At 39.8% G+C, this 26,971-nt stretch overlaps 1 protein-coding gene across 9 annotated transcripts; it reads right to left on the bottom strand.

Moving 5' to 3' along the window:
• On the bottom strand, positions 1-26,936 carry ZBED4 (zinc finger BED-type containing 4). Of its 9 annotated transcripts, none has more exons than XM_069801928.1 (4): positions 26,744-26,917; positions 25,569-25,713; positions 19,871-19,948; positions 1-5,289 (listed from the first exon to the last, which is right to left on the bottom strand). In XM_069801928.1, exon 4 carries the CDS (start codon positions 4,879-4,881, stop codon positions 1,363-1,365), a length of 3,519 nt encoding a protein of 1,172 aa, XP_069658029.1. In that variant the 5' UTR covers positions 4,882-5,289; positions 19,871-19,948; positions 25,569-25,713; positions 26,744-26,917; the 3' UTR covers positions 1-1,362. The 9 variants fall into 9 exon arrangements, 4 of the variants coding, with proteins under 4 accessions (XP_069658029.1, XP_069658031.1, XP_069658030.1 ...); XR_011327769.1 differs by lacking the exon at positions 1-5,289 and adding an exon at positions 9,581-13,797 and having other exon boundaries at positions 26,744-26,933; XR_011327768.1 differs by lacking the exon at positions 1-5,289 and adding an exon at positions 13,806-17,725 and having other exon boundaries at positions 26,744-26,933.
• Between the last annotated feature and the right edge of the window lie 35 nt (positions 26,937-26,971).

Here is a 26,971-nt window from a genome sequence, read left to right as displayed (position 1 = left end):
GAAAATTGCAAATAAAATGTTTAATTTCAGAAACTGAGTTCACCATTTATAAATACACTAAAACATAGTAAATGCAAAATTAGATTAGGCATAGGTACAGTATTTTAACAAAGCTACAACTTTTCTAAAAGGTCATAGGCAAATGATGACTTGTTTCCCAAAAAGTATTCAATGAAAACTGAAATGAGAAGATTAATCTTTCTAGAGTTAAACCATGGAGAACATTCCTTTCAAATTAAAACGCTGGCTATTTTTTTCCATCTTATTTGAAGTTTTCAGGGCTCTATATCCCATTTGCCTGATGGACACCAACAGTTAAGAATCAACCCTACTACATAAAATTCTAAGCAGTGCACCATATCCGTAAGGCTATTACTGAAAATCAGAAGATCAGTTATTTCTGTACTAGGAGCTTTAAGACAGGCTGTTCTACACAACTGAAATTACATTAGGAGTAAGGGCTCAATTTTTACAATAGGGAACCTTATAGTTTCGATGCACTAAAGATTAGAAAAAGCTTTAGAATGACATTAGAGTCTTTCATGGTAAGTTTCTTGCCTTTTTTTGTACACGGCATTAAATAACAAGCATTAATTCACAAACTTTGATAAGACTTCCAAGAGCTTTTATAAATACCCAGAATATTTCTGTAGTTCAGTTAAAATGTAAAACCTGAACAGGAGAACCCAGAATGGGAAGTTTTACTACCGATTGCTGTATAACTGACATTCCGTATCATCTCAAATTTAAGATTTATTTTCAGATACTAAGTCAATAGTCTCCTGTAAACACATCTTCCTCAGTAACTCTTCCTAATCCTTTACGTACTTTAGGGCTTGCAGTTAAAAACACCACATGATAAAAAGATGGTTTGAACCCCATCTTTCATGTACAGCTTTCTTTTGACAACTACAAAAGCTGTTTTGTTGCAATTAAAGCAATGTTCAACTAAAATACAGTACCTGGTTTATGGTTTTTACATAATAATTGAATAAAAAACTACAGAATAGAACTGTTTACATCTTTTTTTTTTTTTTTGCCATTCTATTAAAACAAATGACTGAGCTTTTTTAAAGTTCATTTACAATTATGGATTAAAACCTACATAATTCTGTATAATTTGACAAGACAGGCTATCTCTAGTGTGAACTTTTAAAAAACATATATACAATATCTGGCCTGAAGTACTATGAATAAGGCACATGTAGACATATTGAAAGCTGAAAAAAATGAAACTAAAATTTGGAATTATAGTCACTGATTAGATGTCATACATGGCCCCTACTGGAGCAATTTAAAAATCCAAGTTATAGTTATCCAGTGAGCAACAATAGATTTAGTCTAGCAGTTTGTTCATTAGTTTCAATACTGGAAGTATATTAAAGGAAGATTCACTTTCAAAAAGATAAGCTTTTCAAAGTGTTCAATCATTAACCTTGACTGACTAAAGTTGTTGCTTTCATTGGATGTATTGAACAATCTCTCTGAAGGAACAATGCTTGGTGGACAACCCAAGAACCTGACAGCCAACTTTGACAGTACTGGCCAAGATGACTTCTTAAAGTTCCAGTAAGTGAGAGGATCACAGTTATGCTCAAGCACTTCTTCCTCCAAGTAAGAAAGCACCATTTCCTCTGGTAACTTTGCTCTCTCTTTCAGATCTTTTGTTTTCTTCATGTCACCCATGAGTGACCAAAGATTATCTTCCCCATATGAATTTGTAGATGGTGAACCTATATCACATCCATTGGAAACAGGTTTATCATCATCTGAGGTAGAACTCATTATTTCCAGCTCCCTGATTAAGTCTTGTTTATATTGTTCAGCCTCCTCTTCTGTAAATAAGGATGTTTTATACCGGGGATCCAGAAGTGTAGCAAAAATGTACCTTGGATCATGAAGTGTGGAGGACAATCTACTCACCATAGCTTCTTTTAAAGATTTCAGCATAGTATCTATGCCCATTGTTTCCTCAAATAGCATTTCTATTTTCCTGTTAAGTATATGAATCATTGGAATCACTTGGCTTAGAGTAGACATGTGCGTACTCATCTCCCTACTCGCAGCTTCAAATGGTTTGAGAGCATGACACACCGACTGCATGACTTCCCACTGATCACAACTTATTAGCTCCCGAAAGCTGCACTCTATTGACATTTCATCAATTGCTCTTTTCTGTTCAATAAGACGTTCAAGCATATGAAATGATGTATTCCACTTTGATGGAACATCTTGTATTAGCTGATGCTGAGGCAACTCATACTCTTTTTGCAACTCAGCTAACTTCTCTTTTGCTTTTGCTGACCGATGGACGCGTTCACAGATCTTTCTTGCAATACTAAGCAAATTCTGAACCATTCTCTGGCTTTTGATAGCCTCATTTACAATGATATTAACAGTATGACTAAAACATTGTACACTTGAATGATCACCTTCATTTAAAGTTTTCTCTATACTCTGATTATCAGTAACAGTAATCCCAATCTGAAGGCCAATGGAAGTAATCCATGTTTCCCACCAGTACTCTAACTGCTTTTGAATACTGATTCCATTGTAGTCGCAATCAATCTGTGATACATTTAATAGTGCTGAACAATGGTAATCCTCACACTGTGGTCGAAATGAAGACTCAAATGTTACCCAATGAGCTGTCAGGGTTAGATATTCTCGTGTTTGGTTGCTCATCCATATTCCGGACGTAAAATGGATCACTCCACTTTCAGCCTCTTTAAGATGTGAAATAATTATTTGTTTTACATTATCATACATATCTGGAATTGCTGTCCTAGAAAAGTAAGATGGAGAAGGTAAAGAATACTGAGGTTGCAAATATTCAAGCAGCCTGTTAAAGCCAATGTTGTCTACAAAAGAATATGGCTGAAGGTCAAGTGCAATCATTTCGGCTACAAGACTTGTGATTTTTTTGGCAACTGGGTGAGAGTCACAAAACTTGTCATTGGTTTCATCAAAATTTGAAGATCCTAGTAATTCTGTGCTCAGTGGCATGTGATTATCCGTAGATGAGGGTAATACGGTCTCTGAGACATCAGTTTTCAACACATTGTTATGAAACCGCTGCAAATGTCTTAGAAGGCAACTCGTGCCTAGATTTGTTGGCTTTTTCCCCCTACTTATTGTACGTCCACAGTGCATACATACTACTTTTGTTGAATCTGCAGAACAAATTGAGAAGTGATTCCACAGTTTTGAGGTCTTCTTACTATTAACAGGAAATATAATTTGATTATCATGTGTAACCATTGTAGGCAAGTCAGTCAACTTTGAGGATGAACATTCTGCAGAAGCCAAAGTGGCATAAGGAGAATTTGCCAAACTCACATCAAGAAAGCTCTTTTGGTTTCCTATTACGTCGGGATGGCGTCTATATAGATGTCTCATCAAGCAGCTTGTGCCCACATCTCCCTTCTTACCACGACTTATCATACAACTGCAGTATCTACATACTGCTTTTAGACTGTCTGCAGGTGACAGTGAAAAGTGGTGCCAAACTTCTGATTTAAGCCTTTTCATAGTTCTTTTATTTTGCTGAAATATAGCAGCAGGTTCAAATATTAGTGGACCTAATCCCTCACACTGTTTCTCAGGAGACGAAACAAAGGAGACTTCACCTATATCATCAGAAGATGACAGCATTGAGTCTTCCACTAGAGCATCTCCAGAAGAGAGATTAGTATGGATGTCCTCAGAGATTCTGTCTGGAGAAGAAGAAACAGAAGTTGATTCTTTCATTAGTTTTCCAGGAGAGGATGACATAGAATTCAGATCGCTATCTGAAGGTAGTAAAGAAGGCAACAGAGTTGGAGGTGCAGTGTAGAGAGGTGGTATGCTGGTACCACCCCCATTCTCTTGCAGGACAATGGATCGATGGGCTCTCCACATGTGTCTTATTAAACAACTCGTTCCCAGGTCTTTCCCATTTTTTCCTCTACTGAATTCATTCATGCAGTGGATGCAAACAGCTTTAGAATTATCTAGAGGTGACAAATAAAAGTGTTTCCAGACAGCAGATCTCCTTCTGGAACCTGATGTGCTCTTTGGAATTACAACATTTTTTTCTGCTACATTCTCTACAGTGTCATCATACTGGTTGTTGGGTAGCTGTGGAGATGACCCAACCATGACTTCTTCTTTGCTGCACTTTTCAGAAACTGAGAGATCTGATATTTCTTCAGAAGAAACAATAGAAACAGATTCCTCAATTATCCGATCTGGAGACGGTATTTTCGAAGCCATTTTCTTGACCAGTTTTATGGGGGATAACATAGAACTCAGATCTCCAACATCTGCAGACTGAGGTGGCAGTAATAACGTAGGTGAAGAAAAGGAGGATATACCTGGCATACTTCCATTTTCTTGAATTAGTACAGTGGGATGGGCTCTCCTCACATGTCTCATGAGACAACTTGTACTCAGGTCCTTTTCATTTTTACCCCTGCTAAATTCTTTCATACAGTACATACATATTGCTTTAGTACTATCTCTAGGAGATATAAAAAAATGGTTCCAAGCAGGCGACTTTTTTCTGGAGCTTATGTTTCTGCTAGAAAGGAGGCTTTGCGTCACAGCTTCCATTGCTACATCATACAGCGTACTACTATACTGAGGAAAAAGAGATCCATAATCATCTTCATTTTCTGTAGATAAATATTTTCCAGCGTTATTGGTAATGAAGTTCTTTTCTTTGTCTTCCTGTTCATCACTGCTGTCCACATGTTTGAAATCATCTTGTTCTGTCTTTATATCCATTCTTTCTAGAGTGCAGTTAATGCTGTCTTCCTCTTGCTCTACTTTTAAGTTATTGATTTTACCCAATACAAAATTACCATCCATTCTGGGGTAACCTGCTTTACTCTTGTCCATGGATGACAAATTCTTCTTGCCAAGTCTTCATTTATTAATAAATATAGATAATTTAAAAGATTATTTAAAATTTGATTAAAATGATTTATCTTGTATACTGAATGCACAAACACAAATGTGCGTATGTGTTAAAATAACCTCTGGTTTACGAATTCTGTATCTGTGTTGTGCCTAAGCAAATATGATTAGTCATAAAAATGCATTTAAAAATTATAGACTTAATTAATGGAATCTCATTTTTTCCCCAGGATCAGGACATTTCAGGTCATAGATGAATGTTCTCAAAGACAGCTACTGTTAAATGTTTCATGTTGTAGACATATTTCTAAAAAATGAATGTTCTATTTTCTTGTTGAAGGAAGCCATTCTGTTCATCTTGATTGGACAACTGTGATTCTTTTGCACCATCTAGAAATAAAAAAAACCAGAAGACAAAGTTGACTAACACACTTTAAATAACTACAGTAAAGGTGAACTGAAAACACACACTTAAGGTTCTGTCATTTTTTTTTCTCCTTTGAGATAAAAACAATTCAGTGTACTATTTAATAAAAGAAAAAAAAAACAACATTTACTCAATACATTTATTGTGGGCAAATACATGTCTATACATGCAGCTCTGGTTCAGCTTTGACAAAATCTAGTGTCCAGGCATCACTTCTGTATTTGCTTGGACATATGTATGCCTTACCCTACATCCTAATTCAACCACTACATAATCATACATACACACATATATATACAGACATTACTATGTATGTGTCTATATCTACAGATATATAAGACAAATTTAATCATGTTAGCACAGAAATATGTACTTAAAAACAAATGTTAACTTACACTCCTGTACCTGTGAGCCCTTCATTACTGACAGCAGTGTTTAAAAATACAACATTTTACAAGAAACCTCTGTAAGGGTGTCCAGTGTTGTCATACTAATCTCTCTTTCTCTGACCATAGTTTCACATGGTTATATTCATGCCCTAACACTCCCAGACAACACCATACTATAGAAACAAGCTACTTTTAGAGTTCCACGATTAAAAACTGAAATGAGCTATGCAAATGCCATATATACACTGAGATCACCCAAAAGCATAACATCACTCAGAAGCAAAGATACATACAGTTGCATACACTGCTGCCTATTGCAGCACTGCCAACTCAAGTTCCTCACATACCCAAGGGTTATACTAGAAAGCCCATTTACACCGAGATAGCTTATTTCTCTCATGGATAAAGATTTCCCCCACCAACAATTCCAGTACAAAGAGTAGGTTTTTGATGTATAGCTGCATAAAAATCACTGGGCAACAACAGGCTCAAAAACCAGAACCCCCCACTGGCCCCACACAAACCTGAAGAAACTGTCTGCATTTGTCAGCCACTTTTTTTGTTTTTTAATTATTTTTTACTACAGTTTTATCAGAATTCTAAATTTTGCCAAACCCTTCCTCATTTATTCTCTTGTGTCATTACTGTAGTTATTGGTACTTGTAATTCAAGATAACAAACATTTTTTTGACCACACAGGTGATGCTATGCTATGCACTCTGATTTGTGCAAGCAGGATTTTATGGGACTCCCTCTCCCCAGCTGAAGACAAAACACAAATTTGAAGCAGTTATTTTAGAAACTTCTCACACAATTTTCAGGTGTTACTCAAACACAAGAAGGATTTCAGCAGACAAAAGGCGAAATTAGCCATAGCTACAAGACACACAAAAAAAGGCTAGGTTGTACTCACGCAGCCATTTCCCCCGCCCCGTACAAAGACCAATGTCATATTAGCTTTGTGACCTATTTTAATTAATATTTCTCTGAGGCCTGTTTACAAGAGACATCAATAACACTTATTTTCTGTTGATTTCAGATTTCTGGAAAGCCTATCGTGGTGAAAACTTACTTTCTTTTCCAGTGCAGGGGAAGGGGCAGGGAAAAGGAGGGGCAATCAGCTTATTGCAGCTATTTTAAGAAAAGGGAGATAGAGCAGTCAGAACTTGCAAAGAGGAAGGCAGTAACTCTGGTTTTCTTTCTATGAAAGCTTTAGTATTTGTGCTCTGCCTTTCTCTCTCCTCAGGAAAAAAAAAAAAAAAAAAATCTTTTTGGACACCAAAAGATATGAGGGTTGAGCATGCAGAATGTCAGTTCTAATGAAGGGAGAGACTTGAAGAAAAAGAAATTTAACACATTACACAGTACTTTCCACAGGTTGTGAAATCACATCTAAGAACAACTCTGGCAGCAGAGACTAAATTTACATCACTCAGTATAAAACTAAATGAAACACAAGTCAGTGATCACACACATATTGAGGACATAGAATCATGTGCATCTGGGACAAGAGAGAGCATAAGATAGTCAACATTTTTAATAGAAATTAATCTAAGAGGATTTTTTTTAATCTTTATTTTGATCTAATCTGTGAATTTGAAGCCTGTACTTCAAAGAGTAAAAGCAAGAATATATAATAAACTGTTGTGACTTAGGATCACAATAGAAAGGCTCACAAGCAAGTGACTCCAGGCAGAGCTTACAGAACATAAATTATGCATGCAAGTGCCAAGTTACAGTAAGCACATTACAGATTCCTAGCTAGATTCGCACAAAATACACACATGCATCCATTGGCATCAAGTTCTGATGAAGGTGTGCACACCTCTAGCCTGCAATTCCTGTAATTTCTTAACTATGCCAAAACAATTCTAGGCTTTGAACAGAAAAATCCACGGAGATGCTTCGCTTGTCCCTGTCTTGATAAGCAGTTACTGCTTAACACAGCTAAGCATAAGGTAGCTGTGATGGGAAGATCTGGAAACCTGATAAATGAGACCAGTTGCAAACTTCATAACCAAACTTAACTAGATTGACATTCGTTAACAATACACATTACCAATGGTTAAATACTTAATCATTATCAGCCATTATCACCACATATTCAAACAGTTAGGCCCTAACCATCTTATCCTAAATTAGTTTTGAGTACACAATACCACTGAGCTGATGCCATGTAGTTAAATACTGATGGCTATGGTCCTTGACGGTCTTAGTTGCTGAAGTTGAGGTGAAAAGATGAGACTGCTGTTTGGACTCTGAAGCAGGAACGGCAGTGGTAAACTTCTTTCTTCCCTATCTCTCCTTGCTGTTGATGGGTGTTTTTAATGCTTATAATCTCTTCCACCAAAAAAGGGTGTGGGAAGCAATCTCATCTGCTCCTGACATTATTTACCTTCTTTTGTTTAGGACCAGAAACTGTTCTTGTTCCACCGCAAGTCTTTCTTGCTTATTCTGTATACTTCGTTTTTGCTTGCAGATTCTACTACTTGAATTGTTGATTCACATGTTTTTCTGTCCCGTTTGTGCAATTAAACATAGGTCTCCCTTTGCAGCTATGTATTACTTCTATACTTATGCTTAGCTGTGATATAAAATGCTTTCATGCTGTTAGGAGAGTTATGCTATTAGCAGTGTTACGAAGCACTTATATACTGTGGCCAGCTACACTACATTAGTGTACTTATGGATGAGTTTAAGACAAAAAACCATTAATTATATCTTGGCCACTTTATGGCTGTTACAGGTCTCTGGCTACATAGTACATATTTTTCTGGGCATTGTTGCTGCCTTCTAGGAATGCAGAATAGCTGAGATTCTTAGAGGAGACTTGTCAGGGGTGCTTGATCACTTCCCGGGAAATCCCCAAAGCTGGATGCCCCTTAGAGGATTCTGCATGTATTTTTTTTCCATTTTCTTTCAAACGTCTAAGGAAGATCTCTATTGCTTTGAGTACTACTACATCATACTGTAAAATTAAGTCAAGCTCCCTCCCTTCAAACACCCTGGAGGGTCCAATACAATTTTCTTTAGAATAGAGTTCCCAAAATGCTCAGTGTTAGAAAGGTAGGTATGTTTTTCATCTCCCCCTACCATGCCAGCTCTGTGGAAGAGTCAATCTGTTTTAAAAACAAACAAAACACTCTATCCTATTTTTAAATGTTATAGTAACCTAGAATGAAGTATGAATTTCATTATGACCACCTTTACATAGCTTAGTTACCCTTGGACACAAGCTACTTTAAGTTAAGGACTGCTGCTAAACAAACAGGCTATTCAAGGAGAAGGAAAATGTTTTTAAAAGGTACAAAAGGCTACAGGCAGTCAGCTCAAAATTAAAATGATTTATGCCTTTGAAATCTCCTCAATTAGATACAGACAAGCAGCAAAACAAAGAGAATTAAGAGTCACCTTGCAACAAAAATCTTCAAAGAAAGTAAATGGAACTAGAGAACAATTATCTACTCAAATGTACTACTCTAGACTGTTAGCTCCTGAGCAGCTGTAGACAGTCAGTGGTTTGCTGTGGCAAGAAGCTTGCACAAACATTTTATAGGATTTTCCATTCAAAATGGGATTACTGAAAGCGTATGGTGGTTGACAAGAAATGTCAGGAGAATGTCACTGATCCAAAGAGTGCCACAGCAGACTGCCATGGCCAGAAGAAATCACTGCTGAAGGAAGAGGGTAAAAAAAAAAAGAAACTCTGGTGTCTTGGGATTAACAGACACAGAAGTATGAAAAGTATGCAAGAACACTGAACCATGAGCAGATTATTTGTTTGTAAGGCAGATAGTGGCCTGCAAGCTTTAAACAATTTTATATTGAGTAGTCAGACAGTAATCATGGACTTGATTATGTTGCAGAATCCTAGCGCAAATAATGGTCTAGAGAAAGTAATTTAAAACAAAAACTTCAAATGATTATTATACAAGTACATATAGTGTAAATACAGACACACACGCATGCAAAATGCAAGAGGAGTTGTTTCAAGAAACATGCAAAATGTGGAGACAAAGTGAAAGCAAAACTATTGTACTAGTTTGAAAAAAAAATCAAAAGCAGTGACAGATTTTGAGCATAGAAGGTACATAAAAGCACATTAAGTAACAATTTGCACAAATGAGTGTCAGTTTTGGAATAAATAGTGCTGATCTTCTATATTTTTGGAAATGTACAGGCATCATTAAGAACATCAGGTAAAAAAAAAAAATCCCTAAAAGCAAGAATACAAGCAATAAGGAGGAGACATTTTAAGAAATTATTTTTAGCTTCTACTTCAATGGCAGGTACTATGCTAATTAAGTAATATTTGCTAAAAAAAACCAAATAAAAAACCAACCAAACAAAAAAACCCACAAAACCCCACACCTCCAAAAAACCTGAAAACAAAACACATCCAAAAACTTGTAACACATAAGCAGAACATTTTTATAAATTTATAGGCCAGATGAACCTTACTGCTTTGAACAGTAACATTTTTTCTACAGGAATTTCCTATGACAAAATATGAGTGATAGCTCACCCATTAAGAGCTGCAGAAGTCTGCAAGACACTGAGCAATTAAAATGTGGTATTAGAAGAGACTGCAAAATTAGCATGTTAGTCACACTCTGAAGCAAGGTGGGTCCTATGCTCAAGTCTCACTGAAGCTCACAGGGATCCACACAGAAGTACAAGCATGAACTAGTGGATGCAACAGTGTAATTGGCATCAAAGTACAGAAAGTTAAGCTTAAAAGAAACAAGCTGGTTTAGACCTCATGGGAGGTATGATTTCCAGAGGACTGTTGGGAGAGAAGAAAAAAGGAAGGTAAAGCCACTTTTACTATTCCATTACTTCTCCAGTCACCCAAAAGGCAGATCTTGCATTAAACGATAACTGTTGTGGTTTTACAAAGGTATTCCCTCCGACTTGCAAAATAACCTCTCATGCCCGCAACCCCAAATGCTCCATCTGGACACGAAAGAGTAAAGTGTGGAAACAGCACCACCAATACTGTACATTGCTCCTTGTGGACAGGAATAGTCTTCACCCTAACTGAATACTGGAACAGAATATAACAGTTAGGACAAGTAACATTAAACATTTTTATTAATCTTATATGAAAAAGTTGAAGTTTATAGGAATCTGTGTACTTAAAATATGTAACAAACAAACAAAAAAATCTGAGAAGCCTTTGTTAATGGAAGGGGAAACATCATAACCAAAATCATATCTAAGTCAATTAAAAAAAACCCAAAAGGGCATATACAGAAAAAGGAAAGAAAAAAAAAAAGATAGAAACTACTACTTGTATAAGTGCTCTCTTTTACTAGATAGAAAACCCCTGGTGTTAGAAACTGGAAGTATTTTTATTTAAAATTTCAACTATTTACTATGCTTTTTTTCCTACTTATATCTTAAAAAAAGTGATATATGGAAGTAACAAAAATACAACATTTTTGAACATTGGCTGAGAAATAATATCTAGGTTTAGCTCTTGTTCTGTCACAAGCTATTGGTCTTGCAGAAGTCTGAACTTCTCCCTCCGTGACTCCCTCCCAATTAGGAGGGCTGTAATATTTTATCTTTCATCTTTTGTTTTTATTCCATCTATTCTGCCATGAGTTTTACAGGGTCATCTTACTACCAGGCTTATCCATCAAGGTCTCACTCTCCTGAAGGCTCCCCAAGTACTCCTGAAAAACTTGCAGAATGAAAAAAAGCTTTTATAATTATTTTTAAAGTTCCATTTTGGAGTGAGACAAACATTTAGAAAAATCCTAGTTTACACATAGAGAACATTCATGTACAGTTTTATATGTTTGTGTAAACAAGAAAAGACTGATACAGCTCTCAGACTAGGGCTGGTGGTGGGAAGGGAAAAAAAAAAAAAAAAAAAAGGGAGGGGGATTATTCCCTCTAAGGCTGGAGCATTTCGTGGATGTGTGGCCAGCCAAGCAGGACACCACGGGCAGGAGCTGTAACAGGCTGAGAGGCAGGAACCAGGCAGCTCCCGAGGATACTGTGACTGCTGGGCTTCAGCTGCTGGAAGAAACAGGGCAGCATCCTGCCAGGGCAGCTGATGCCCTCAACTCCCTCATCCCTGAAGAGAAGCTGGGAAAAATTACAAAGAGAAAATAACATGTCCAGAGTAACGCATAAGGAAGGAAACGAAAACATGCTTTGGAAAGCAATGGGACAAAGGTACATGCTCAGAGGCTTGGGAGACAAGGCAGATAGAATGAGAGCCCTCCAAGAAAGGTATGTGAGCTCCCCAGTGTGCTCATGCTACTTGTCAGGACATGACACAGAGACCTCCAATTTATCCAAGTGTAAAGATCATTCATGCCTCTTCACGTTGCTGAAAAACTCAGTGCTTGGTGCAAGCTGGGGCCTAAATCAGTCATTCCAGACAGAGAAAAACCAAGGTGTGGAGAGCTGAGTATTATAGCCATAACTATCATCATTAGACACTGGGTACTCAAACCTAATTAAATATGCAGGAATTTAGCTAAAGTAGAGACTGAAAAGTCAAAAACACTACCAGGTAAATGTAAATATTCCCCCCTTTCTTGCCTCCCATCTCCAGAAACATCAAATAGTTTTACTGTGAACATGGACTATTTTATATTAAGCAGTAAAATAGACCTACTAGTGCCAAGTTAATATTTCTTTGGTTTAGTGGTCTCTGGACTCTTGTCTCTGTCTTCTATTTTCACCGCCACCACTAAATTAACAATAATGCAAGAAGATAACAATCAACAGCACAACTCAGAAGCAACAGTTTTAGTCTTAGACTATTGCTAAAGGGACAGTGTCGAGTTAAAATCTAACCAGCACACAGAAAACACCTAACATTGCACAAACACCAACTCCTCAAACTCAGTCTCTTACTCTTTCAAAAGCTGGTTTATTTTGTACATCTGTTTTCTCCTCTTGCTGCTGTAAACATCAAAAACTCTATGGGACTCTGCTTACTGATCATTTTCAGATATTTCCTGAAACCTCAGGAAAGGTTCAAGAACTAAAAGCCCCAGCTTTGTACAAATATCTCCATCTCAAACCTTATATCATCTGCATCATGGTGCATGGAAGAAAGTGAGCACACCAGCTCCCCTTGCACAAAACTACACTGCCTCTTCCACTGATGTATAAAAGGAGTGAAAATAATTCATGACAATGGCAAAACTGAAGAGAAACGGTACAATTTCCAGATTAGCATCATTTAAAAAAAAAAAAAAGCAGCACTTTGAAAAATACACAAAGCAGAAATGAAGTATGATTTCATTTTAAAAATTAATTTTTTAAAAAAAAACAGGATCTGGTTCTTAATTCAGTTCTTACACCAGTATATCCTCAATCATAAAACTTCTTAAAAAGATTGAGATAATGTTTTTTAAATATTATACATTTCATATTCATTATTTTTGAAGTCTGATATAAATAAGGATGTTTGTGTTAGCATGCTTATTATTCACATCTGGCTGACATTTAGTTCTGGCATCCCTGTTTAGCGCCCAACCGGATTTGCTAAATATGCTCAGTACTCAAATGTTTCATCAGACCTCAATGATACAGGCTGAGTGCTCAGCATGTTTAAGAATAAAGCAAGCATCTGATATAGGGTAGAGAGTCAAAACTCAAGCTTATTTCTGGAGAAATCAGTCTTCATCATTTATTTGACAATTTATTAAGCATATATATGTTTGAAGCATCATGCTCCACTACCTAGGTTTAAGCAGTACTGTTAAACACTATAAAGCCCATAGCACAGAAATCTCCATTCCACATGATTTCAAACAGCATTCATGTTAAAATAAAAATGCAAAGCTAAAACAACAATAAAAAAAAAATCACTTCAGCCAAAACAATGTTACTCCCAAGTTTTACATAAAAAAATTAGTGTCAGTGTTGTATGTACCACCATACATAATACTATGTATCACCACAAATAGTAACACTACTCACACCTACAACCACCTGATAAGCCTTTAATAGTTGCTATTTTTTTTTTCTTAGTGCACTAAAAATACCATCAGATCTCAAACGGGGCGATCTTCCTTCACACGTCCTTTGCTAACTTCCCATAGCAGCACACTATAAGAAAGGAGGAAAAAAAAGCAGGCTGTACACATGCTAATCATTTCTGTCCCAGCTTTTACCAAGAGATCGCTTATAAAAAGTGGATCTGTCACGGTAAGTAAATTATGTCAACATTTGTCTAGGATCCAAACTGTCTCTTAAGTGTTGAAGTGTTCTTTCTCATTATCTGGTATGATACTACTGAAGCAATACTTGCAAGATATGTTTCTCTGCTATTGTTCATACCTACCAAATGTCAGATCTGCCTGTCATTTGTTAAAATGCTGGTGTTTTATGCAATAATTTCATTAAAATTTAAGCAGGATTTTCCTAAATCTTATGCATCAGTTCAATGTTGCTCCAAGTGAAAGCTACAGATTATACTCTTATTTTGATATTTTTATCACTTGCAAATTTTGACATACACTAATAAAATGGGGCAATTCTTAATGTTACAAGAGATAAGGTGGTTTCTTAAGAAAAATATTTAGATTTTTTTTTAAACAGCTGAAGCATGTATTGTTCAACTTAGAGCATTTTTAGTGCAGGACAAAACTGCTTTTAGTATCTCATGTGGTACAATTTGGGGCTGAGAGAAGGGGCAATTAATGAAGGTTACTGTAACACAACATGAGGGTAAAATGGAGAAGATGATAAAAATAAGAACAGGGCAGGGAAGATGCATCAGTATTATCATGAAACAGGAAACAACACACAACCAAAGACACAGTACCAACTGCTAAGTTCCAAAAGAATGAAAGACAAAAGATGAAGCATTTACTCCATGTTGCTAGAGAACAGCATCCTGCTTTCAGAAAAGCATCAGAAAATTCAAAGCGAGGCTCCTCTGATACTTTTCCCCATGTGATCAATTCCTCTGCTTAGCCCATTACACTCTTCTCTTCCTCCTCCGTGCAGTCCACAGGTGACAAAATAAATGCGAAAAGATTAGGACAGGAGATTCTTCTCCTGACTAGTCCACCTTCCTAGCTTGCAATATAGTAGAAAATACACTTTTTTTTTTTTTTTTTTTTAAGATGTCTATCTTTAAACTCAGTAAGAGTGAAACCTTAAGCAATTTAAGGATAATTTCAAACAGTTAAAAATAAGACACCTGCAAAGGAGAAAGCTGAGGGTTACAAACCTAAATAGGCAGGATGATGAATGAAAAAGTGGTTAGGAGTGTACAGTAAGTCTTGTTGGAACTCTTGCTGAAAACATACACATAAGTATAAAGTGAAGAAAAACCTCACAAAATGTTAGCAGGGTCCTTTACAGAATGTAATATTATATTAAACTGTTTGAACTCTAATTTTTCTAAAATAAAAAAATTGAACAATATCTGTTGAACTGCTAAGACTATCATATGTTAGTGTCTATTCTGACACTAACCAGATCAGGTCTGAAGAGGTCTGTTTTAAAAACCCTTCATAGCTACCCATTAATCCAATTCTGTGTTCATATTGATGCCAGTTAGTTACATGTCCTCAGATAGTTTCACTTGTGCTATGGAGAGGTTTTCCATTATTTACACGTATTGTATTCATGTATGTGTAATATGACAGAGCACTATGCTTGTATTATACATTTGTATCCTGGAATGCTTGTACACACAAAGGCAGGTTAGAAAGAAAATGCAGTTCGTAGTCCCTGAAAAGACAAAAAATATTTTCAAAAGGATAAACAGTAGTCTGAATACTTCGTAGGGATTTTTTACAGCTAAGCTTAATCATTCTTTTGTCACAAAACTTTATTTCAAGTCAGAAAATACACTCAATTGCAAATGATTCTCCAAAGAAATCTGTTTCTTCTCTGTACCAGGTATCTTTTTTTCTTCCTCATGCAATAATATGAGGAAATCTGGCTAGATTTTACTTGAAGCAAGGAAAAGACCATCTCTTTATTAAATATACTAAATATAACAGAAAATTAATATTCACAATACCATCCAAGATAATTTTTATAGAGTTCAGAAATACTCAGTTTCATCTTGCCAACAAGCACAAGAACTGCTACAAAAACAACCAGGTAACTTTAAAGCCAAGCTTCCTTATCGCATGCAGGCATAACCAATCATGTCCATGATAACAGTGAACTTCTTATGCCCCTTTCGAGTATTTTTTGTCATTCAGTATTTTCTAAGTAAATTGTACGTTCATCAGTAGCATATGACATTTTTACCTGATATCCCAGTTTACAATGACCTCAACTCTGTCCCTCTGAAAACAAACATACCTATTCATAAAATGGGGGAAAGGGAGAAAGAAATGAGCTTACCGATCTCCCTATTCACTTGTCAACCAGCCTGTCCCTAGCCTCCCTGACAAGGGGCCTTCTCCCTCTTAACCTCTTTTATGGACATATTCTCTTTGCCTTCTTCAAGGCAAGGTGAGACTTTGCAGCAAAGACCCAGCTGACACTGACAACCAAGCCAGGAAAGCCAACATTGTTTCCACTAGCACCACATTGAGCATTAGCAGGAAATCCAAAGAGACACTGCTGTCCGTGGCAGACAAATAGCTCAGTATTCTTCTCCCACAAGAAATGGTTTATAGGACAGCCATCCTACTGCCATAGACACAATTTTAATTTGAGCAAATAAGGTTTTGCTGGAGGAGCTAACAAAAAATACAAGAATTTTAATTAAGAATAAAGCTTTTTGTAGTACTTATTCTAACCAGTGCAGTTCATGAGCTTTAATTCATTTAATGCAACCTGTAATTTAAATAAGTTTTACAGAAGAAAGTTACACAGGTGTTTTATTCAGAGCAGGATCCATGACAATTTCAGTACCAGAGCAGGTAAAGGATAGCCCTTGCTGTTCCCATTTGCTTGATTTCTATTATTACACAGAAGACATAATAATTATTTTAATAAACCTAATATTTTGTGAGGTACAGAAAAGGGAAATAAATGAAAACATTTAGAGAAAGGAAAAGGATCAGGAATCTCCCTGTTCTTCATGAGCAATATTGTATTTCCTGTCATAAATGGATTATGGTCTCCCCACAGCACAGTAAGACACAGAAGACAAAATCAGTAGGAAAGGAAAAGAAGAATGGAACCTCAATTCCTCCCGTTTCCCACTGTCAAAAGCAAAGATGCTGCCAACAGCATGGTCTGCACACTGTTCGGTTCCCTGAAAGCTGACCCACTCTTCCTATTTCAGCGGCTACTAAAGCAAGTCGCAACGAGTGAAAACCTCTCATGTAAGAAGTACTACCCTGTTGTCTTTTTGTTGGTTTTTTTCCCGTCTGTAGATATGCTCCCACAGTTATCAGCATATCATGTTCCCACCTTTAATGCAGAAGAAAGAAGGGGAACCACAGAGTAAAAATAGAAAATATTATATGATTGCTGTTATCAATGCCACATTTTAGCAAGGATTTGCGGTCCTGAATCTTAAATAAGAAAAGCTCTCAAGAGCTGGGAGGCAGTAGTTGGGTGGGAGTTATAAACAGGCAGCAGCAGTTTCCACACTGCTCTTTCCTCTCCCACCTCCTCATGGCACATCTGACACTACTAGATCCCTTTAATCAGGAGCTAATTTTCTTCAACGATCTAAACTGCACATAAAAGCTGCTGCATAGCATATGCACTGGAAGTCTTCAATTCTTACAGTGGATACTAAAGGGTGTATACCTGTAACATTTCTGATCTACCAAAATTCAAAATTTTAAGACAAGATAACATCTGGACAGCAGAATATTCCTATCCTTGTTCTCAGGAGACTCCAGCTCTATGTAAGTACCCATTCTACCAAAAGAGTGCCTTCTTAATCACAAATGAAGAAAGCATCATAGACAGAAGGCACATTTGAAAAATGCTAGCTCTCTGGGCTGCACTACTCAACTCCAGGGGCTAATATGCAGTAACTTGTTCATAATACGCTGCATGGTGCAATCTGTACTGGTGAATACATCACATGTTGCATATCGATATGCTGAAACACAGAGGAAAAACAAAGTCAGTCTTCAACTACCATGCCATGAAGGAAAAGAACCCCAGCAGGAAGTAGTACGAGATCACTTAAAAGATATACCTCACATTTCGTATTTCCCAAAATAAACATGTAAAAATTACTGTGTTCTATAAAACCTTAACAAAATACTTAAAGAAAGTTGTTGCAAGGAACTCAAAATATGCTCTATAAATGCATTTTTTTAGGCTTACCAAAATTATCTAAGCTCTATTCCAGAGTGTTTACAACTTGAATTTCAATGAAGCACATGAATATGACAAAAAACAGCTGATAAAATGTATATACTTTCCTGTTGGAGCTCGTATTGGCATTTAATGTCTTTAAGACTAACTACTTACAGATTTTATTATCTATCAGAACAACTAAACTTGCAGTCAACAGTTATTTCATCTGGGATTATAATTCACACAATAGTTCTTGAAGATACTAAGACTAGACACTCATTTAGTACTAAAGTGGGTATTTTCATTGAAGGCTTTTAACCTTGAGAGCCACATTAGAAAGGCACTTTAGGTAGAACTATAAAATGCTACAATGCTTGACATCATGTAATGAAACGGTGCAAAGCATACAGTGATCCTGAAATAGAAGAATTTAGCATTAAATACATGAAAGTGAATTTCCAGATATTCTGGCAAAAGCAACATTGTCCCTTTTATCAGATTTCTTCAGAGTGGTCTAGAACTGACTCAAAAGGCTGCTGTAAGCAACGACTACTCTTACCTGCTCTTTGGCTACGCTATGGACTTGGAAATCACTAGCAGTTCCATTTTTGCTTAGACTCTGATGAGGAATGATCCACAAGCAGATTTAGTATGTAACAAAATCCCCCATACCTTTTTTATGTGTCACCTAGGAAAACTTTCCTTCAATAAATGAAACTGAATCATGTTTTTATTTTTCTTTTCCTACAGAGGCCAGAGTCTTTATGAGTAAAGGCTGAGAGATTGGGGTTGTTCAGCCTGGAGAAGAGAAGGCTCCAGGGAGACCTTATAGCAGCCTTTCAGTACTTGTAAGAAAGGGGGCTTATAAGAAAAATGGGGACAGGCTTTTTAGCAGAGCCTCTTGCAATAGGACAAGGGGTAATGGTTTTAAACTAAAAGAGGGTAGATTCAGACTAGATATAAGGAAGCGATTTTTTACAACGAGGGTGGTGAAACACTGGAACGGGTTGGCCAGAGAGGTGGTAGATGCCCCATCCCTGGAAACATTCAAGGTCAGGTTGGACAGGGCTCTGAGCAACCTGATCTAGTTGAAGATGTCCCCCATCGCAGGGGAGTTGGACTAGATGACCTTTAAAGGTCCCTTTCAACCCAAACTATACTATGATTCTATGACCCTGCCAAGACTTCCTAGCTCAACATTTTACCTATCTTAACCATTTTGTCCATCTGTTGTTAAGATGCATGTTAACCAATAATACAAGCAGCTTAAAAGTTGAGCTATTTTATTTGGGGCAAGGGGCTAAGAAAAAAAAATAAACAGAAAGCTCTGAACACTATACAAGAATAACATTTATTGTTAATTTACATATAAATGCTGATCTGCATACAAACAATTTTTTTCTATTGCATCTTAGTCAGGAATCTCAGGCTTCCAAAAAATCTGTAGTCAACAGCCCAACTGAATATATAAAGAAAAAAAAGTTTCAGACAAAAACCCTGGAAGAAAATATTAAAATTTACTTTATCAGTGAGGACATCAAAATCTGAATTAAGATGCGTGTAATTTGAGGATAGGATGAATGTAGCAGTTAAGTTACTTCCCCTTTTTTAAGAGGTAGACTGCAGGGTAAGGATGTATATATGCCAGCTGTTACCACAGAGTAAGAGGTGCCCCAAAAATCATAAACTAGTTACTAGTAGTCTAACACTGTAAAGATATCCAGGCTTCCAAACTTAATTTTCAAGTCTCAGGCACTCACACAAACCTCCTGCTAAATTACTAAGCTCCATACAAGTCAATGCACAGGCACAGAATTATTCATTACCTTTATCCATTGGCTTACTCTAAATTAATAACAACAGCAATGATACAAGACCCAAAACAAAGAAGCTGCCCACTAGTTTATTGAGAAAAACAAGAAAAACAAACACACACACTTACACATCTGTTCCGCTGCACGCAGGCGGCTTCATTTGAGGTTAAAAACTGGCTACTCAAACTTAATGATGATGATTGTATCTAAGAAAAAGAAGAAAGTAATTCCTTTTAATAAATTTTTTTAGTCATGTTAACTGCCACAGTGGCAAGTCATGGGATGTTCAAGTTTCTCTTTAGGCGACAGCTCCAGGAGTTGCACTTACATGACTGCTCTCGCTTTTTTCCAAAATCCCTAGCCCTCATAATCCTCAAGAAAAATTAGACATTTTCAACTCTAGCGCTCCACAGCAGAAAAATCAAAATATGCCTGTGAGGGGCTGGAAGAGGCAAGGCCTCCAGCGTGGCGGCGGGGCGCGCTCTGCCCGAGGGCGCGCTCTGCCCCACAAGGGGCCCGCCCACCGCAGGTGAGGAGCCGGTTGGCTACAGGCGGCGGAGGGCGGGCCGGAGGGGGCGCAGCTCCCTGCTCCGATAGGCTGAGCGGGGCAGCTCACCATATATGGCCAAAGGTCAAAGCACCCTCACGCCGCCAGGGAGGGAGAAGTCGCTCCCAAACGACGCTCCCCAGGCCCGCCCACCCCTTTCCCGAAGGTTCCGGAAGCACAAACCCCGCGCGACACCTCATTAGCCTAATGAGTTCGGGGCCAGGTGATAAAAGGGCACCAACTGACGCCCCGCGCGCGCGCAAGCCCACCGGAACCGGACCAACGCCGGACCCGGGAGCGGCGACACCTGTCTCTCCTCTCTCTCTCCGGTTTGGTTTTTGTTTGGTTTTTTTTCCTGTACTCCCTACACCTCATCCCTTTAGGCGTAAACCCTTGACCAAGTCGGGGACGAGGAGCGGATCCAGCCGCCCCCGGGCTCCTCTCTGAGAAGGGGTCTAGAAAGCAAGGGGGTCTGCTCTGAACCTCCTGACCCAACGGGAGGGATCTCCTTATGGTCTTCCCTCAACCGATCCCCAAATAAGCGAGGCCTGCGCTATAGGTTTGGGGACGCATGGTTAGCACGTGTTATACACGTATTCACTGACGTAGTTTCACGCCAGTTCTTGCGGTGAGCGAATAAAAGTTGACTTTAAGGATCCCTGGTGTCGTTTCACCTGAATCCTGACCTGGGAATCGGCAAACCTGGGTCGTCCTGGGATGTGACAATGCCCCCTCCCCTCCTCCCAAATGAGTACTAAAATGATTTAAAAGTCAAATTCTTGTACTTGTCTTGGTGCTGCTCCATTTTTTTTATGCTTAGGGATGACTACATCTCATGATGAATGAAACCAAGTCTATACCACATGCAAGATTTCAAAGGAGCTTGCCGACACCTTTCAATGCGCTACAGGATTCATCTGGCGGCTTGTTACGCCTTCTCTCCGGGAGCTAAGCACACTGTTTACACACTGCACCTAGCACGTGTATTAATCAACATGCAATAGGACAGGATCAACACAAGATTATCATCCCCCACATATGAGAAAGGAATGATTGCAAGTGGAGCATATTAAGTCAGATATTTTGACTTAGCAACAAAACAGACCGAAACAGTGTATCACAGGACACATTTTTGGAGTTTTGCAACTTCAGTCCCACTGACCATTATACAGACATGAGTGTCATTGTGCAGAGGCCCGAGCTGTTTCACTGCCCCAGTACACTAAAAAAAAAAAAAACACCCAACCAACCAAGAAATCTTTCTGCCATCTTAGAAAATCCGGAAAGTAAACTGACTCCAAATCTGAATGCAGAAAACACTGGACTCTGCAGCGCTTAGTGGCCAGGATGGTGCTTTGTCCTCTTTTCTGAGCTTCATATGGATCAAGCATCAATGGGTTAAATTAGCAAAGCATTCTCCCCACCAGTCAGGGCTTACTGCTCTTATTCAGTAAGATGGTGATTGATATATATATATATATATATATATATACACACACACACACTTTTTTTTTTTTTCTCTTGAGATGGAGAACACCTCTCAGAGGGTGGAAAGTCCCAATTGCTGGCTTACTGTGTGTTATGGAATGAATTGTATTATTTCTTTTACTGACATTTTCACTTAAAAATACTTCCCTACTCCCTCTTAAGCAAGTGAAAACATCTCCAGAGCTGTGCGGCTGGCTAATTTGACTGTTAAGATGAGAAACTTCAGCTGTCCCTACTACAGTGAACATTTAAATAATGTATACAAAGAGGAAGGTGTCAGCCAAGGAGACACAGACCCACCCAACACAGGGTGCTCAGCAGAAGCAGTTGGGGAACTCTGCCGAGATGTGGATTCAGCTCCTCAGGCAAAGCAGGGAAGCAAACCTGGCTCTCCCACATTCCTTGCAAGTGCCAGAGCCAGACTACAGGCAAGATAGAGTACAAATAATGCATCTTTATCCTCCCTGATGTCTTTAAAAAACAATACCAAAACCCCACAACCCTTTCATTCCCATTTTCCCATTCTTTTATTTGTTAAAGATGACTATAAAATAGTCTCAAGCCGGGCCAAACATTTCATTCAATTCAAATTAATGTTTGGGTTTTCTTGATTGTTTATTTTAGTGAGAAGAATAACAAAGAAAAAGTCATTTTAGCTGGATCTGAGCTTATTTTCTTTAGAGGCAAACACTGATTCAGAAAGTAGCATACAGAATTACAGCAACAGGTAAGCAGCAGAGTTATTGAAATGCTAATTAAATTAACCTATTTGGGGCAAAACTGGTATGAATTCATTAATCACTGTCATATGAGACAAATACATTATTAATTTTAAATACCTTTTTCCATACATTTTGTGAAGAATTGCAAAAGAGTATTGCTAAAATACATTCAGCTGTTAAACCAAGCCTATTTTCAGCCATAATTTTCAAGCTATTCACTACTGAAATCCAGAACTGGCTTTTGTGTTAAAGGTACTGAAAATCTGAGCACTTGATGCAAAAATTACTCTACCACACCAAAGGAAAAATATATCTGTATGACACTAGAGAATGTAAACTAGCAGACATGATTCAAAAAAAAAAAATCCAACAAGCTTTCAGACAGCTATAACAGTGAACTAGTAACCCTCTACACCTTCAAAGAGGGACTGTCCAACCCTACATGTCACTACAAAGCAAAGGGGGAAGGGAAAGAGTTGAGAGCTGGAAGGGAGGCAAGTGTGCAGTAATAGCTAAACACAGCACATAGGCTGCAAGCTTAAATAAAGATTATGGTAATACCGTAATATTTCGTATGTCAACATCCACTGAAAACCAGTCTTACACAGGTTATAGGAAAGACTGATACTTCGCTTTCCAGCATGCTGTTCAATATCAAAAAGTCACAATTTGTTCTGAATTGTGACACTTGAATGAAAATAAGGACCTTAAAAATCAAGCTATTTCCCTGTTGTTGCTTTAACAGACCATCATATTATGCTCTGTCTTATCACAAAAAAAAAAAAAAGAAAAAAAAGAAAAAAAATCAAAAAACAAAACAATAGTACCATGGCTGAACTATGTATCACACTACATAATTTAGGATAGAAGTTCCTCCACTTTGGGGAAAAAAAAAGAATAAAAGCTTTAGTTGTTGTTCTTGTTGTGTGCGCTTTAAACTCTAGATTTCATTTGAAAGTTATCTTTAGGCCACAGAAACTACTCAACTTTTTCACTAGTTGGTTGAAATTAAACAATCCCATAGTTGTGAACTGACATATATTGATGATGCCAGTAGCAAATGCAAAATAAACAGCCAAAATTGTACAGAAAACAATGCATGTTTGCAGCACGCAAGAGAACACCTTTTTGTGAAGCCTTTTTTGAAAGTGTGTATTAGAACATATAACATTATGTAAATTACACTAATTCGTGTCAATACTAGGAAAATACTTAGACTGTCCCTACTTAAGGAAAAAAAAAAAAAGTCAGTCATGATGATGAGTTGAACACTATGGTCTACACTGTGCAAAATCCCCAACTAAACCATCAATAATACTTTTTTTCTAGCTAAACCTAAGCTAATATAGATGTATAATCACACCCATTTGCATAAAGCAGATTTTTTTTAAATTGTACATTACAGTGGCAACCCCAGAGTACAATATGCTCATTTTGAAAATGAGAGCTCCTATAAATTAAAAGCAAGCCTCAAAAGACAGCATTTGCAAAATCCTCTCACAGAGTCTTCACTGTGAATGGTGGTAAAATGCAGCAAGGTGTTGGGAGATATGGCCCAAAACATCTGCATTCCTTAAGTCAAACTTTCTCAGAGCCACAAAAAAAATCTCTTAAGAAGTTACCGTATTCAGGGTTCTGGAAAGCTAGAAGAAAACATATTCCATGAAAAAGGGGAGGAATAAAAAGATACAACAGGCTCAAAGGCCACATAAACCAGCAACTATTCCCTATGACCTAAGAGTTTGCCAGGACTTCCTTCAGTAAGACCTAGTTCTTAAGAGTCTTTGATAGGAGGATATTTATGTGGACAGACAATTTTAAATGTGTGAAATTGAGTTGCCCTCCTGTACTTCCAAAGGACCTGTTATAAGCCTTAGTGATGTATTATGTGTACTGAAGTAGACCCCCTCTGCACTAACCACCCATGACCCCATGACACTAGCTGTTCTGTAAACACAGTTCTTGCTCAGAACGTTTGCAGTCTAGGTTTAAAAAGAGCCAGAAGAGGTGGAAATGCCAGAGAGAGGCTGTAGCAGACAAGGTAACAGAAAGGCAGTAAGCATTACTCTAAGCTCATCACCGGTCTAGCTTTCCGCTGTTATACACTTTGCCTTTCACATTATCATTGAGGATGCTGTACCTGTCACAATTTTGCTTTATACAGAGTAACAGTAAAAGAGTTACAGTTATTCTACAGTACAAATGTTTAGAAATCTTTTCACTGAGATGCTTAATTTAGATATTTCATTTTACTTTCATTTTACTTATTCTCAATCAATTCTTACATTTGTTTGCTCTGGAGAACTTCTATGGAATAAATTCCTCAACATCTGTTAAAGCTGGAAGATACTAGCAACACTGTAAGTATCAAAAGATAAACACCCAACCGTATAAAAACTTCCAGCACCTTGCCCGTTGGTCTTATACCAGCAGACAGCATTCAAATTTCTAAGACTGCACAAAAGAATTTCTGCTGCTTTTAATGTACAGTAAAGAGATGTGAGATTTTTTTTCTCCACAAAACCAATCTCCATAGTAAATAATAACTAGAATGCCCCTGCCCAGTATTTGTACAAATATAGGCTTTCCAGTAGCAGCGTGGTATTTCGGGGATAGTTGATAAGGTCTTCCAGCCTTCATTACCCCCAGGATGTACTCTGTGAACATCCTCCCGAGGGTGCACATCTGTGCTTTAAGTGAAACGTTCCATTACTGAAGATAACCTTTAGAAGAACCGCACTCACTGTCTTGAAAAGCAAAACACATGCACATACAGAGCGGGCCACACAGACAACAACACATAAGGAAAGCCCGAGAAGTATGTTCATGTTGTGGTGGCTTGAAAGACTTGCTCTGCTTGGCATTGTAGGCACAGCACGACAGCTCATGCTGAATTATTGAAATCTCTCAAAGACACCCCCCAGAAACAAGACACAACTGCTTCTAACACATAAGCACCAGGGCGAAAGGGTTAGGGAAAAAGGACTTTTTTCTACACTGCAAAGCCAAACGCTAGTAAACTTAGCGACGACAATTAGAGTCCCTGTTAACGCAAAAGAGGCCTTTTACCTTTCATTGCATTGCTTAATGTTTTTATACTATTAGTAGACTGCATGTGCAGCAGGCAACTTCAAGCGTATCAGTCACCCTCTGAAATCCAGTAAGCATTGTAACGCAGCCAGTCTCTACCCCCAGCAGCTGTCTCGGTGTAGATCTAGAAGTTACAGAAGAGACGTTTAAGCAAAATTGCCGCGTCCCAAGTAGAAGACGCGAGCAGCAGTACGTGAAAGTTCAATCCTGCCCTTTCTCCACACGCAGCCCGCTTGAGCGGCTCTGCCCAAGAGGGACGGGGCTGGGAACTTCGCCCCACACAGGAAGAGATGCAGTGTTTACGCCGCGGCCGAAGCCGCTGGCGGGCGCCTGCCCCCCTCGTGTCCCGCGTTCTCGGGGGGAGGGAACGCTTCCCAGGATCTCCTGGGCTTTTCGGCGCCGGCGCCCGGCTAGCGACCCAGTGCCGGCGGAGCCCGCCCGCCCGCCGGTCCCCGCGCAGCCCCAGCCCGCGCCGCGCACCCTGCGCCGAGCCGCGGCCGCCCGCGGCGGGGGGCGGCGGGCTCTCCGCCGCCGGGGCTGCCCGGGCCATCTTAGCTCGGGATGGCAGCGGCCACATGGCCACCGCTCCCCCCGCGGGCCCGGCTCCCGCGGCCTCCCGCAGCCGCGGCCCCGCCAGGTGGGAGCGGGCGCGGAGCCCCGGCGGGTCCCGCCGGCCCGGCCCGCGCCGCGCACAATGCCGGGCGGGCTCGGGGCGCGGCCGGCGGCGGGCACCCCTCCCCGGCCGGGGCGAGGACGGAGCCTGCCGGGCGATCCGGGCCAGCGCCGACCCCCCCCGCCCCCCGGGAACCGGCGACCCCCGCCCGCCGGGCCGGCCGGGCCCCCTCCCGGGGCCTCGCAAACAATGGAGCCAGCACCGCGGGCCTAGTCCCCGGCTTCCTGCGCCGCCCCGCCGCCGCACGCCCCCTCCCCGGCCTGGCGGCGCTGTCCTGCGGGCGCTCCCAGGCGGGACGGGGCGCCGCCGGGCCCGGGGCGCGGGGCCCCGGCGGCCGCGCAGGCACCGGCGCCGCTGAGGCAAAACCCGGCGGCGGGGGACGGGGGGGGGGGGGGGGGCCGGCGGCAGGGGCCGGGGGAGGGCGAGCCGGACCGCCCTGCCCTGCCCGGCCCCCTCCCGGTGCCGGAACGGTGCCACTCACCTCTCCGGGCGGTCGCCGCAGGGGAAGCCGGAGGTCGCCGCCGCCGCCCGGCCGGGCCCGAAGGAGTTAAAAGGAAGGGCCGGGCGGGACCGTCCCATTCATTAGCCGGGCGCTTTGTCTCCGGCCGCCGCCGCCGCCGCGGCGCTGAGCAGGCTGCCCCGGCTCGGCCGCCACGGGGCGCGGTGCGCAGGCGCCGGGCGCGGGGGGCGGCGCCGTTCCGAGCGGCGG

Source organism: Haliaeetus albicilla, chromosome 14 (assembly GCF_947461875.1).
Source record: "Haliaeetus albicilla chromosome 14, bHalAlb1.1, whole genome shotgun sequence".
In the NCBI taxonomy this organism is placed as follows: domain Eukaryota; kingdom Metazoa; phylum Chordata; class Aves; order Accipitriformes; family Accipitridae; genus Haliaeetus; species Haliaeetus albicilla.
The sequence above is the reverse complement of the archived record's forward strand: the minus strand, read 5'-3'. Positions and strand labels throughout refer to the sequence as shown.